Here is a 14,093-nt window from a genome sequence, read left to right as displayed (position 1 = left end):
GGCATCGAGCGAAGTAGACACGCTTGGAACCTCTTGTCAGAAGGTGCGTCTAGGAGTGCGTCTTTTCGATGAAAATTCTGCCATTAAATTGAAAATACAGAGTGTTCAGTCTTCGCTCACTGAGAGGAATGGAGTGGAAGTCCCCCGGGGGACTTCAGGAATAAGTCTCATGAGCGAGACATCTTGGAAAAATCTAGGAATCAATCCGGAAACGTCCCATGGGCTGGGAGACACGTTGTATCGGGGCAATGAGCGAGTCTTAGCGAGCTCATATTGGAATCTGAACTTTCGATTCCCTAAGAAGATTCCCAGATATCGAATCACGAGATCATCTATGACAATTGAATCGACGCGATAAGGGAGGAAATCTCCAACGATTGAGTGTATCCATTTTGAGTCATCCGAGACGTCGGAGCTCATTCACAGAGACGGGCCTAGGTGTGAGAGTCCGTTCCATAAGAATCGAAATAAACTGACCACGAAGGTGTTTCTTTCAGCTGCTCTATCAAGCGTCTCGCTCTCGCCACAGCCAGATACTCTCGAATCCACCAGAGATTAACTTCCAGTGATTCCGGGCGACAATCATCGAACACGCTTACTGCTCTCATCGCCCAGTGGTGAGCCTCCGCGTGAGTTCTCGCGACAATGTTTTCTCCTGGATACTCCCTTTAAGAGTCTCTCTAAACTCTAAAGGACACCGCGTAACTCGGGAACTGTTGCTCATCTGATTCCAGCTCGATCACGATGTGGCTCGTCATCGCGGTTTTCGTGTGTTCGGCAGCCGCGCGAGCTCCCGAGTTCGTTGTCGACTACGACAACAACTGCTTCTCGAGGGACGGAAAACCATTCCAGATGATCTCTGGAAGTCTCCATTACTTCAACGTTCCCGAACAATTATGGGAGGACCGGCTACTCGCCATGCGGAACTGCGGTGTGAACACAGTGCAAACATACGTCGAATGGCGAACCCTCGAGCCCCGGAACAACGTGTTCGACTTCACGGGCCGGAACAACATTACCCGTTTCATCAAAATCGCACAGAAAGTCGGATTATTGGTGAACCTCCGCCCCGGACCGTATATTTGTTCGGAAAGAGAAATGGGTGGATTGCCGTGGTGGTTGATGCAAGTGAACCCGAGGATGAAAATCCGCACCAACGATGCAGAATACATGTCATTCGTCGAGCGTTACTGGAGGAAACTCCTACCGCTGTTGAGACCCCTTCTTTATTCACGAGGAGGCCCCATAATCTTGGTCCAGATCGAGAACGAGTACGGAAGCTATTCGGCATGTGATTTCTCATACACGGCGGCGCTCCGGGACTTGGCGATGAGTTTACTCGGCGAGAACGTAGTGTACTACTCGACCGATGGAGACCGCGACGGTGACTTGAAATGCGGGAAAAACGAAGGCGTTTTCACGACCGTCGATTTCGGTGTGACCAGTGATGTGAAGAGCAGTTTCGCGGCGCAGAGGAGACATCAAATGAAAGGTCCCCTAGTCAACTCCGAATATTACACGGGCTGGCTCGATCATTGGGGCGGTATCCACGAAACCGTCCCAACCGCAGCCGTTGTGCGCTCGCTCGACGAAATGTTGGCAATGAACGCCTCGGTCAATATGTACATGTTCCATGGGGGTACGAACTTCGGCTTTGACAACGGCGCCAATTTGGACTCCGTCTACCAGCCCTGTCCTACGACTTACGACTACGATGCGCCTCTCACGGAAGCTGGGGATCCTACGGAAAAATATTTCGCCATAAAAAATGTCATCAGAAAATACGCTCCTGTCCCTGATGACGACCCCGTCGCCAAACCGAAGCTCGCGCTCGGGAATATACTGCTGAGGAAGAAACTAGATCTTGAAACTACCGTGGGCGTGCTCGAGAACCTGATGAAAGTTCATAAGTCTACGAACCCCATGTCATTCGAAGATGTGGACCAGCCGTACGGATTAGTAGCTTACGAGACAACAATCTCATTCAGACCGTTCAGTCCATCGTTGCTCAAGGTACCGGGTCTCAAAGACCGCGGCTACGTCTACGTAGATTACGAGCTCAGAGGGATCCTATCTCGAGAAGCTGGCATCTACGAGATGCCGTTGAAAATTCGTCAGAACCAAACACTGACGATTCTTGTGGAGAACCAGGGTCGGGTGAATTTCGGGGACGGCATTCTGGACCCGAAAGGCATCGTGAAGCCCGTACAACTGGGTTCTCGGACTCTGATGAATTGGAGAAACATCCCACTGCCTGAGCAAAGTGGAGGATCCTACGGCTTCTCGACTTTGGAAATGTTCGCTCACGATGTCCAAGCCGGATTCTCGAAGCATTTCACGAGTTCGAGGGATCTTACAGGGTTTGGGGTCTATGAGGGAAGCTTCCAGATTCCCGATAGAAACCAAGTGCTCCTGGACACGTATATTCACCCCTCCGGATGGGGAAAAGGATACTTGTACATTAACGGTGTCAATCTCGGTCGATACTGGCCTGATCAAGGCCCTCAGGTCACGCTTTACGTCCCGTCACCTTTTCTCAAGCTAGGAAGAAACAACATTACGGTAGTGGAGCTCGAGACGGCGCCCTTGAATCGGATGATTGTCTCCGTCGACAAGCCCGTCATCGACGGACCAGTTCCCCAATGAATTTCTCCCGCGACACCGGCATGAGGCGTAATACAGTTTTCTTTCGTCAATTACTCGCGGAGACAACCCACAATAAAAGGCTGAGCGAGCCGCGGACACCCTCCCGAAAATTACGTGACGTCATTTAGCCAGCTAACCCTACCCAGTTCAAAGAATAGCTCATGAGAGAATAGGTTATTCCCGTGGCCAGCAAACAGTCCAGTTCGAAATCAGATTCATCCATCGCTGATATGAGAATTGCGCCGCTCTATCATTCGCACGGCAACCCCATAAAGACAACAAGGACTACCAGTTCATCATCCTCTGCATGATTGCTGCGTGGATGGGAACCTTGCCGCGAATCGCTTGAGGACCTTGGGCGCCTCCCAGACCTCCCCTGCTCCTACCATGGGGGACCCTCCGGGTGGATTTTATTGGGATGCCCTAGTTTCGCCAACGAGAGAGTAGAGGCTGTCTCTGTAGGAATAGCAGAAAAGCATTCGATTGTTAGGGGATGGGCTCGATGATTTTCAATCGATAGCTGCTGGATTAGCAATCCCGGTATGTGGGTTCTCCCGAAATCGGGCACCTCGGTCCGAACAATGCGTTGGGCTTCACGAGAGACGTCGAGTTCAAGATTTCAGTCGGAATGCGTCCGGACAAGCCTCGAGATCTTTGCCCCAGAATAGGAACCGAGAACGATTCCTCGCACATGGTGGGACTATGCGGCGATATGATATCTCGACTCTGGAAGACAACTGGCTTTCACTGCCAAATGGTCAATCGCTGTCGATTGGCTCTTCTAGAGTCGAGGGAAATGTCCGGAGCGCTCATTTGCGTCAAGAGGATTATCGAAATATTACACCGCCTGCAGGAAAATCCCAACGACGGGAAATGGTCTGATTCGGAGCGCCGTTCAATCGGAAACCGAATAGCGAAGGTTCCAAGAAAGAGATCTCTCGTCGAGAATCGGGAAACGCACCGCTCCCTCCTGGGGTGAGCTGCGGAACCAGGCGTGGAGCATGTAGAGAGGGAACGTTCCGAGGAAGTGCAGGCTGGGCGACGCGACTCGAGGATGGTCTCGTCTCCTGACGTAACTTTGAGTGAACTTAGCGACTCGGCTACTCGAAGCACCTTTAGAAAATCTCCAGGAGTCGAGCCGAAAATAGATTCCTTGTCGGGGATGAATCGGTGAACGGGAGAGTCGGATAGGGATTTCTCCTCCAGAAGTACCTACTCTCAGCTCATGCATCGACTACAGCGGTGTGCCGATGATTGATTCGACGAGTGAAGCGGGAACGGAAGTTCTTCTGATGTCCTCGACGAGATCTCTCCAGCCGTGCGTCCTCCACAGGGCCAAGGAAGAGAATCCAACCGAATAGTCGACCACACAGCAATTCGGGCTGAGCGTCCCACGGGATCCTCCGTAAACTCAGCAGCAGGTAGGCCATGTCGGTCGAAATGAGGAATAGCGTGACTCGGTCATGGTTCGGGAACCAGGATTTCCCAAGCGAGGGAAAATTGATCGACGCTCAAGCTTGTGAGTCATGCGAGTCGTGTGAGCCCGAAACTCTTTGAATCTTGAAGCGTATTAGTGCAACATCCAGCCGGTGTCGGGATGATAATCATTATCATCAGGGCACAAATCTGAATGGGATGGGAGCTGTCTCTATCCACTGGCTTCTTCGCGAGGCTTCGCCGGTCCTCCGGCAGATTCGTAGAGTGCCGTAGGATCTCCCAGAGTTGTCGCCAGAGTTTTTCTGGTAGGAGCCTCGATGAAAGCTGTGAGAGAGCCGCAGACGAGCTCGCTGACTGATCGTGTTCACGCGCTACAGGAGTCCGCCCAGCACATCGAAAGCCAGTTTCGATTCATTCAACTTTAGAAAGCTGAGCATTCTTCCTCCGTGCCCCTGGGGGAAGATACTTTCTTCAGAAGTAGCTCTGTTCGAGAATCTCCGACTGCGGGGACGATCTATCATCAAGCTTGCTTGATTAAGGATTCACAGCCCAAGAGCTCCATTGAAAACCGGAGGTACGGGGGCATTCAAGAAGATTGCGAATGACTATCCGGGACAAACCTCCTCCAGAAAAAGGAGGTCTATGGTTCGCTCGTGAGCCCGACCCGAAATTCACAAGTAAAACGGGAGTCCCCTAAGCGAACGTAGGTGCCACCTGCCGTACTGTCTCTATCGTGTACAGAGTCGATTTCGAATGCGCAAACCCTTCTCCTAGGGGCCCTCTCCTGAGCATCTGATTCTTCACCGAATCGCTGTTGAGCGATTTTGAGAGAACCCGATCTAAGTCGATCTTCTTTGATCCCGACTCGCCGATTTCCTGACGTAACTGCGCGGTCGCGATACAACGGGAGGCGAACGCGCGGAGATCATTAGACAGCAGCTCTAACAAGACGGCAAAATAGCACGAACGTGTATAACGGCTGGACTCGAGGACTAAGTGCGCGACGTGAATCGACTCGACGGGGGGAGAGCGAGGTCGGAGCTCGTGTCGGGTTGTCTCGATACGCTCCGAATCTGGCAAAATCTTGGAATTCATAATATTTTTTATTCCCGTGGGCGGCGAACGGCTCTCGGATAGGAGCCGCGCGCAGAATGCGTGGGAGCGGCTGTCAAATCTAGATGCGACTCTGGAAACCTTACGACTAGAGATGAGAGCTTGAGGGAAGCGGGGAAGCGGGGAAGATCCGTTCGGGGTAATCCATGCAGCGGAGACCGGGCATAGGCATGCGGAGATCTTCCAATTAAGAGGGCATTCGCCGTTACGTAAACCGCATTCAACCCCGAAAGGAACTCACGCCTAGCGGAGCAATTAAGAAGCGACTTAATCACATCCTACTCCGCACTGTAGGCGACACCGAGAAGTTAGTATACTCCGTTTCATAAGCGAGAGGCATGCTTCGCCTGACGGCAGCATACACGTTGTGCTCGCTCACCCACGGAAGAACGCCGCTGAGGGAGGCTCCGCGCAGTGCGGAGCGACAGACGCACCTAATCCCCAATCCTGTGCCATTCGGGAGCAAGATAGAATAATTCCATGGAAGCATAGCTTATCTAATTTAATCGCTGAACCACTCGTCTTCATGCTAGATTGCATAGTGTAGGGCACACACAGAGTGGGTCTAGATTGATTCATATCTAGTTAATAGTCGATAGAGTTCCGATAATTTGCACCCCAAGAATTCGCAATTTGCGAAGACTCCCCTGAGAGCCGGATGATGCGCTAACGGTTCCCTCGTTCACGGACGCGATAATGCGCGGGACCCCCGTATTGTGGAACTCGTTAATTCTCCGGAAAATAAAACGGCGCGGGAACGGCACCTGGGAGGGGAGAATCGTGGAGGACTTAGCAATCGCCCTCGAGATTCATCGATCGCATCTCCGTTCTGTGGAGGCCAGAGGTCGATTGCCGCTCCAAGCGGGGGCATGGTCTCTCGGTAATTCCGAATGGCCCCTTCAAGGGAAAAATTCCACCTCTGTCCCTATGAGCCAGCTCGAAGCAGAGGCACGGAACAATCCACTATGACCACGGAGATATTTAGGGCGGGTAGTGCAGTGGGGGCTTTAAAGCCAATGATCTCGCGACGTTCTCGCAGCTGGTCCAGGACCAGGTTCCGAGATTGCCGGACCTCTGGAGAATCCATCTCGAAAATTCGGAATTCGCGTTCCCTCGCGGAGAGCTACCTCTAGCTAAAAACGGCGATTGAGGGGGCTCTAGTCCAACCTATTCATGAATATTCATGATTTGATACGTAGAGCGATACACCATCCCGTTCAACTCGGTCTCTTCGCCTCCCATCATAAGCCTTCACTCCTTAGGGGCCCCGATCGCCGTTCCCCTGATAGCGCCCATCGAACGTGTTTGAAACAAAGTAAAGACAGACAAGTTCTAACTAAATCGAATCGGAATAGAAAAATCAATAAATATTCTTCCAGCAATAAATATATGACACTGACGACGGTTTTGACTAGCTAACGTCTGCTCAGTCCAAAACTCCATTCCTGAGCCCTCCATCATTGCGAGGGCTGCTCTCCGTGGTGCAGACGGAGGTGAAATAGGTTTCTCGGATGTATCGCATCAGCAATGAATCTGAAAATTGATCATTGTATCGGCAGGTGCGTCAAGTTTGCCCTGCTCCAGTGCATGCTATGGGATACCGCGAGAATATTCGGAGATTGGCTAACCCTTCGGGGATTGAAATTGCTCTGCTCAGTATCGAGCGGTCAGGACTGTGATCGACGGAAAAGTGGCCGCCGACAAAACCTCCGCCGACGACTCCCTCGACCCTGGCGAGTAGGGCACGTTGAGCGGGTGCGTCGTCCAGCCGCCGTTGAACACCGTCACCTAAAATGACAATAATGATTATCCAGATGACGTCACGGGATTCAGACGTCCTGGCGTGGGCGAAATCCATCTTCGCCGCAGCTTGTCGGACCGGATGTTATTACATTCATGCCGAGCGTGGTCAATCAGCTACTAGGGGGAGACGATCTGGAAGTTCGGTCGAATGCGAGGTCGTTCCCCAACTCCGCGAGAAACGATTTTTCCGCTCAGAGTTGTGTCTTCGAGAAAGAGAGATCTCGTCAGCCGGGACACCTCGAATTGAGTTCGGAATATAATCAAAAGTGAATCATCGAAAATCAGGTTCAGGCGATAATGTTCCATAAAGTTTAAGGGTTCCTCATTGAGTCTCTTCAATTTGCGGAATCCGGCGGAATCTCTCTCATCCTGAACCTTCTGGAGTCGAAAAGAGAGGAACCAGAACGATTCGTCCCGAGAAAGCTTGGCAGGTTGTGCCTTCTCTAAAAAAGGGCGAGGCGCAGGTGAGGAAGAGATTGGAAGAACCCATCCACATCAATTTTGGGTTTGATCGGGTGGAACTATTACTTGTCTACGGATGCTCCAAAAGCGATTCGTTACTGATTAGTGATTCGGAAGCCTTTCGGGATCTCTCAGCGTTCTTTCGCGCCTCCCGCTCCCGAAATAAGCGAAGGAATGGATTGCACAGACTTAATCATCAGAAGCAGGCAAAACACGATTCTGGTTAGTGGTTAGTTTATTTTCTTCTCCTTTATTGCAAAGAGCTCGGTCGTAGGACGCGGTTGTAAGACTTCACACATACCGATTTTGGATGCTACGTTCCTCAGAGTTTCAACAACACCGATCATGTTCAGCGCGTCGGGCAGAGCCTTGGCGCTATGCGAAGCTTGGACCAAGTAATCTCGGAGATTCTGGAATGAGAGTTTAGGTTAACGGGAGAGGGTGAATAGTCGGGAACCTTGAAATGAATAGATTCCTCACGAGGCTATCGATCGCAATAAGCAGAGAAAAGGGAAGTTCCCGTCTCACCGTGAGGAGACTTCTGAAGGTATTGTCGCTTGTATCCGTCCGAAGTCGGTTCACTATCCCGATGCTCTTCATTATTCTGCGCGGGAGTTCCTGAACCATCTTGAAGAGACCGTTCATCCTGCCCGGGTACTCTCCAAGTACTCCGAGGACATCACCGCGGAAAATTCGCCTCAAATCGTTCATGACTCGTTTGTAATCGAAAACGGTCTGTAGGACCGAAAGCTGCAATTTTAAGCGAGGTTTGTGGAGGTCGTAAACTTAATGGAATCTGGGACCGGGCGGAGACACTCGATTATCCACTTAAATAATTCTGATGCAGACTCCACAATAATAAGAGGAGACCCGATTTCGCCTAATAAAAAAGGCTCGCTCAGTTTGGCCGGTAAGTCACAGCAGAGTACTCAAGCCCAGGTCACGAGGCTCCACTCACCATATCGTTCGAATTGGTCACCGCCTTGACAGCCTCCGTCGTAGCGTTGGCGGCAGCGTCGCCAATAAGTTTATCCTTAGCGTTGCTATCCTTGTCTCTGATTCCGTGCTGGGCCAGAATATCCTGATTCACCCGTTCAGGGTTTCGACTCGAGGACGGCGGTTGCGGGGACTGGGAACCCTTTTCGGATTTATCCTCGCGGACCCCGGCGCCACCGTTCATGTTCTGGATTTGCTCATCCAGGTCCTTCAATACCGACTTAAGCTCCTGCTTTGCGCACTGGAAGACCGATTTTTTTTTAAAAATACATTATCCCGTAGCGGGAGATCACGACAGCAGGTCACAGCTTTCGCCGGTACTCTCGTGGAATAGAACGGCAAAGGTTCGAGTCTTTCCCACGCTTCACGTGCGCGGGGGCTCGGACACGATTGGGAATCTCAAAATCGACGAGAAATAGGAAAAATCGTTTGCGAATCTTATCCCCAGTGCAATGAGTCGATGGGGGATCGGATTTCACAGGCTCAGGCACGAGATGTATGATCCCGGATACATTTCCTGTCTGATGTTTGCACAGCATAAGGCAAGCCCATAAAATGTGATGCGCTTGACCGAATGATGAAATTGCGGCCGTGAACTTGAGTCGAGGATCATCATATCGATCGAAAACCCAAGTATCATCGCTCGGATGATAGAGACTTTGCCTGCTCTGTGATCCTGGCTGCGCCGCTCTCTTACCCAACATTCATCACGACCGCGGTGCGGGGCACACTGAGCAAAGAGGAGAAAGATCTCGTATCTATGTCATGATTGGACTTCGCAAAATACCGCGGAGCTTGCGGCTAAGCGGCGGCGTCGATGCCGGCTCAATCTCACCAAAGACAGCCCAGGTTCAGCGTTCTAGGAGCCGCGGTATTCCGCGAAGCTTGGTCATGAAGTAAACGCGAGCCATAGCTGGTCACCTCATTTTGGAGCTTTTGGACTGAGGCTTGTCATTCTCCCGCATTCTCACATTCTTATTCGATTTCGCCACGGTATCGAGGAGTCATCGGAGGAACATGATCGCGAACTTACCTCGGTATATGCATCAGCACTTACAGTGAGTCCCTCATTCTGCAAAGTTCCAAGGTGAGGAGGTAAATCTCACCGATATCATTCAAATATCCGAAAAAATACTTCCAAAAGCTCACGGCTCACTTCTTCAACAGTGGTGGGGTCTTTCTTCAGACATCCATGAATCAGGGAGCTCGTCGAGGTGGTGGCGTCCACCACTTCTGTACTCTCGGGTATTATGATTTTTATCGGTACGGTGGACATTTCCGGAGCTGAGTCGATACTTTCCGGAGCTGCGGGGGCTCCGAGCGCGAGTTTCAGGAACAAGCATGTCACGACGATCGATAGTACACTGAGTCGAGCCCACTGGAAGGACCGAGATCTTTATCTTCAACAACCGCTCTTTCCCAAAACAAGTCAATAGGTTGTACCGGGATATACGATTATAAGAAGGTTCGGGCCAGACGCCATGGGCCGAATGAACCCGGGATAAGCGGGGACTACTCCAACGTGAATGTTCGCTGAAGTTGTGTGAGTGTTTCGAGCGGAGACCCGACCAACGATCTGCATATACAGGAAAGAATCGTCAAGAGAAACATCAAGGGAAAGTCCGCGGAAAATATTCCGGTCATTGAAAACACGGCACCGGAGGAAGTCGTGAGATCATGATTCGAAGGCTCTGCTCCCTCTCATTATTCACGTTGAGATTCCTCCACAGACCGAAATTAGATACCTGGCAACCAAACGAGGCTTGATCTCAGTAATTTGAGTGAACACTGCGAGGCAGTGACGCGACGTCGTGATGGAGAATGAACATCTATGTATTGTGCGCGACCTGTGGAGCGACTTTCGCCGCGAGTGGGATGTTCACAAAAGAAATTGGAAGGATTCGAATTTCCTGAGGGCAGGCAGATCGATTCGCGAAGTTTGAGTAATTATTACGAATTCACTTTGGGGAAGAAACTTTTTTTTCTTGGATGCCTGAGAACTCGGAGGCTCTCACAAGGATAGATTCGGGGAATCCCGTGGAAAAGCATTCACCTTCCGTACGTTTCATCCGCGGCACCTCTCTTGGCGAATTAACTCGTTTGCAAAAGTATCTCACCATGTTTGTTGTCCGCGGGACCAAGTTCCTACCCAGAACGACGGTGATCTGTAGAATGAGCATTTCGTTAACGGCTAGCGCCTTGCCAGCACCGGCTGAGAGGGTGAGGCAAGGCTTTCCCTTTCAGAGTGGTCAGTCCGGTAGTGGTCCACCGGTTTGTTCGACGGCTCCGAAGAAAATCGCCTGGAGGAGCGAGCTGACGTTCGTTGTACGACAAGATCATCGCGGAAGAATATAATCTCTGTTTACTGATCAACGCTTAATTATATGTGAGGGCTTCTGATCCCAGATGATGACGCTTCTCTTCGTCATGGAGGTTTCTTCCCATGATTCAGCAGCGAAAGTGGAATCGCGACTCATGGAGAGAGTGTAAACAACCGGCTGGGCGCAGATTTCGGTAGAACCGGTTGAGCTGTCATGAGGGCAGAAGTTGATGATGTTCAGCGAGCATTAGATCTTCCCGGACATCGGTAGCTAACAAGTTCCTCCCCAATTATCGCCGTGCATCTGACGAGAACGCCCATCGTTTGACACGGCTACCAAGGCAATTCAACGTGTCATTCATCTTGAATTATAAGCAGCCGTGGACCATTTCCGATTCTCTGGGTCATAGGTTCGTCCTATGTTTTGCCTAGGTTGTGAATGTTGGCACAGCATCCTCTCGGGATGCGTGAGAATTCGAAGCTTCCGACAAGAGGAAAACTCTCGTCCCTTCGTCCGATGACATGGAAATCATCATTCTCGAATGATGGGTTGCCTTCGTTGAACACTGGGGCTCCGCAGTACGAACTTTATTTCCTCCGAGGGATGGATGTCTGCGTAGATCGTTCGTGATTTTTTTTTTGTTTCAGCTTCCAGGATCACGCTGATTCTGAGATATATGGTCCCGTGAACGTCGTCAAGCAGATCCCTTGGGTCTGAGCGAATATCTAGTCTAAGCAGCCGAATCGTCATCGATATATCCGTGTTACTCGAGCCGTTCATTGAGAGGGCCCTCCTTGCGTTTCGCAGCAATGCGGTGACGATTCCGCAAAATCCCTCCCGAGTCGCCGGACTGCAATGGATCGAGCACTGGACTAGGAGGAACTGGTCAAAATAGGCGATCCTCTTGGGTTTTTTGCAGATGATCACGCCAAGCAGAATGAGTGAACTGCAATCTGCGGTAATTCCCAGCGATTCCCGCGAAATTCGTCATTCTCAGCCAAGACAGTAATCGGGTTTCATTCAAACAACACGAGTGGAACTTCTCCCTGATCGTGAAATCTTGCTCGGAGAGCCCGGCTCCTTTCGAGCCTTCAGCGGGCACGGTCGGTCCCTGTTATTTCTTGAGCTTGAGCGCGAGCTCGATGTTACGGAGGAAGGATCTGCCTGTAGGGACGAACTTGCGAAGCGGATCTCTTTTCAGGAGCAACTCTGGCTGCGAAATCGGGACTCCCCCGTCAAGCCGCGATTCCAAGAGAGTTCCTGGGTGGTCTACGAATTCCATGATTTCCCACGGCCACACGCTGCGATTTTGGGAATGTTTGGCCGCGAAAAATCAACACCCTCACTCATCACCTGAGGCTCTGAGAATCTATGGAGGTGGATGGGCCGGGGGAACCAGGTTGAATGTTTGAAGAGCTAAACTCCTTACGAGTCAGGTAGGAGGACGGAATCTAAGAATGACGGTGCATTCCAAAAGCATGAAGCAACCCAGAAAATTAGGGCAGCGCTCGGGGGGGCTGGAAAAATGGATGGAGATCCTTTCAAGTTGTCTCTGGAGCCCCAATATGCTCTACTGCACTCGATCTCGTCCCCAAAATATTTCCCGAAAAACTGCGTCTGTGACAGCAAGTCGCGCGGCGAGTTCAGTCCGGGAGTCGCTGCCGCGGAGCCCGAACTGTCTTCACAGGAATCGTCACATAACCGATTCGTTCAGATGAGCGTTCTGTAACCGTGACCGGAGCCGAGGCTGAGACCGAGGCGATCTAATGGAAGGAAAGGAATGAAGAAAGACACAGATTCGGGCGAACCGATTACGTATCTTGACTGACCCAGCGGATTGATCATCCATAGTCACGTTGGGCTCCGATTACTTCGGGATGGGATAATCTCAGAGGGGATTCACCTGACCTGGGAAAATTCTGTTGCATAAGGTATGCCCCTGAGGAAAGCAAGGGAACGGAGCCGGTACTACATGCGTATAAGGGGCTACCGGTGGACTCGCAATTCACCCTCCCCCGTCGCGGCCGCGGGAATCCTAAATTGAGGGCCTCTGCCGACTGAATCACGGGGAGCGATTGACCTTCGTTCCCTCCCCGATCACGGGAGGAATAGAATGTCCGCGCATCGCCTGGTCTCCCCGACGGTACTCCACAGCGACGAGGAAGTCTCACCACCTGGTAGGAAATATCGCGGGAGAAAGAGCAATCTCAATTATTCGAAAGCCGTGGTATAGAACTCCGGACGGAGATTCGTGCTTGCCGCCGTTGTGGACATGAGCTCGATATCAAGCACAAGCGAAGCATGATATTTTCCATCGGAGAAACATCCCTTGGAAGGGTGTTGGCGCGAGCATAATAATTAGAGGATCCCTTTCAAAATATTCGCTTCTAATTTCATTGGAATAACATCTCCGTCCAAGGATCGAACTCACAGTGTTTGTCCATGTGCCTTTTGGAAACGGAATATTCATTCCGCTCCGGAATCAGCGATGCGTGGGATGAGATTTTCGCTATTGTCCGTCTCCTTTACCATGTCCATGCTTCTCGTTGAGTCGAACTAGTTAAGATTCACCTTGTTCCCGCCCTGACCCATGCTGTGCGACGGGAGAAGGCGATTCTGTAGTTCCCGAAGAGACAATCTGCCTATCCTACTCCTCAGATGCCGCTGTGAATACATTGCGATCGGGAGCAAGTTTCGGACAGGGGCACTCGATACCTAGATTCGAGCAGGCGATAGCCTCGACACTTGCCTCACAGGGACTTTCTCCCGTGGAATATTGCCAATTGCCCTGTATTTGATATCTACCGGAAGGCTACACGAGAAGAACGAGCGATGATCGAGTTCTCTTCCGCAATGCTACCTCCAGGAATCTCTCGAATCGTCGAAAAAATTGGACAGGGGGAGCTCCGTTTACTTTGCGCCTGATTAGCACCTATATATGAACGGAGCGAGTGGGAGCAATGCACGAGTCAGAGCCATCGCGGGAAAAATGCTCACCGTATGTCCTCTGATCGGAGGGCGTGCTGTGATTCCACGATATGGATGGAAAATCGACGGTCGAGGATACATATAATCTGTTGTGAACATGACTGAACATATCGAGATGGATAGGACACTCCATCGTACTTCATCAGGGAAGCTTTGATTTTGTAGCGGGAAAAAATCGCCGAAAGCGCGGTGAAGCCACAGAAAATCACGGGGAAGCGCATTTCCTCGTATCGGCAGACATGCTCCGATTAGCGAGCATGCTCTATGATTCGGGCAGAGCCCGAGCGGGCATGTTCCAATGATTTACGGGCACAACCTGAGCGGCAT

At 51.2% G+C, this 14,093-nt stretch overlaps 2 protein-coding genes across 2 annotated transcripts; one reads left to right on the top strand and one right to left on the bottom strand.

Moving 5' to 3' along the window:
• The first annotated feature begins 597 nt into the window (after positions 1–597).
• Positions 598–2,756, top strand: Ect3 (Ectoderm-expressed 3). The gene has a single exon (XM_003744508.2). It carries the CDS (start codon positions 745–747, stop codon positions 2,644–2,646), a length of 1,902 nt encoding a protein of 633 aa, XP_003744556.1. The 5' UTR covers positions 598–744; the 3' UTR covers positions 2,647–2,756.
• A 3,792-nt stretch (positions 2,757–6,548) lies between these two features.
• LOC100900930 (uncharacterized) lies at positions 6,549–10,637 on the bottom strand. Its single transcript, XM_003744541.1, has 8 exons — positions 10,575–10,637; positions 9,614–9,835; positions 9,491–9,529; positions 8,420–8,698; positions 7,990–8,211; positions 7,763–7,871; positions 6,825–6,984; positions 6,549–6,729 (listed from the first exon to the last, which is right to left on the bottom strand). The coding sequence occupies exons 1-8, from the start codon at positions 10,635–10,637 to the stop codon at positions 6,654–6,656; spliced, it is 1,170 nt and encodes a 389-aa protein (XP_003744589.1). The 3' UTR covers positions 6,549–6,653.
• Positions 10,638–14,093: the final 3,456 nt, after the last annotated feature.

Source organism: Galendromus occidentalis, unplaced genomic scaffold (assembly GCF_000255335.2).
Source record: "Galendromus occidentalis unplaced genomic scaffold, Mocc_1.1 scf7180000077470, whole genome shotgun sequence".
NCBI lineage: Eukaryota > Metazoa > Arthropoda > Arachnida > Mesostigmata > Phytoseiidae > Galendromus > Galendromus occidentalis.
The sequence above is the reverse complement of the archived record's forward strand: the minus strand, read 5'-3'. Positions and strand labels throughout refer to the sequence as shown.

Coding starts and splice junctions, on each gene's coding strand:
- Ect3 (XM_003744508.2), top strand. CDS start 745: ATGTGGCTCGTCATCGCGGTTTTCGTGTGTTCGGCAGCCGCGCGAGCT.
- LOC100900930 (XM_003744541.1), bottom strand. CDS start 10,637: ATGCTCATTCTACAGATCACCGTCGTTCTGGGTAGGAACTTGGTCCCG. Junction 7,872..7,989: donor CCTTCAGAAGTCTCCTCACG/GTGAGACGGGAA, acceptor CTCTCATTCCAG/AATCTCCGAGATTACTTGGT. Junction 6,730..6,824: donor GCAATTTCAATCCCCGAAGG/GTTAGCCAATCT, acceptor ATCAATTTTCAG/ATTCATTGCTGATGCGATAC.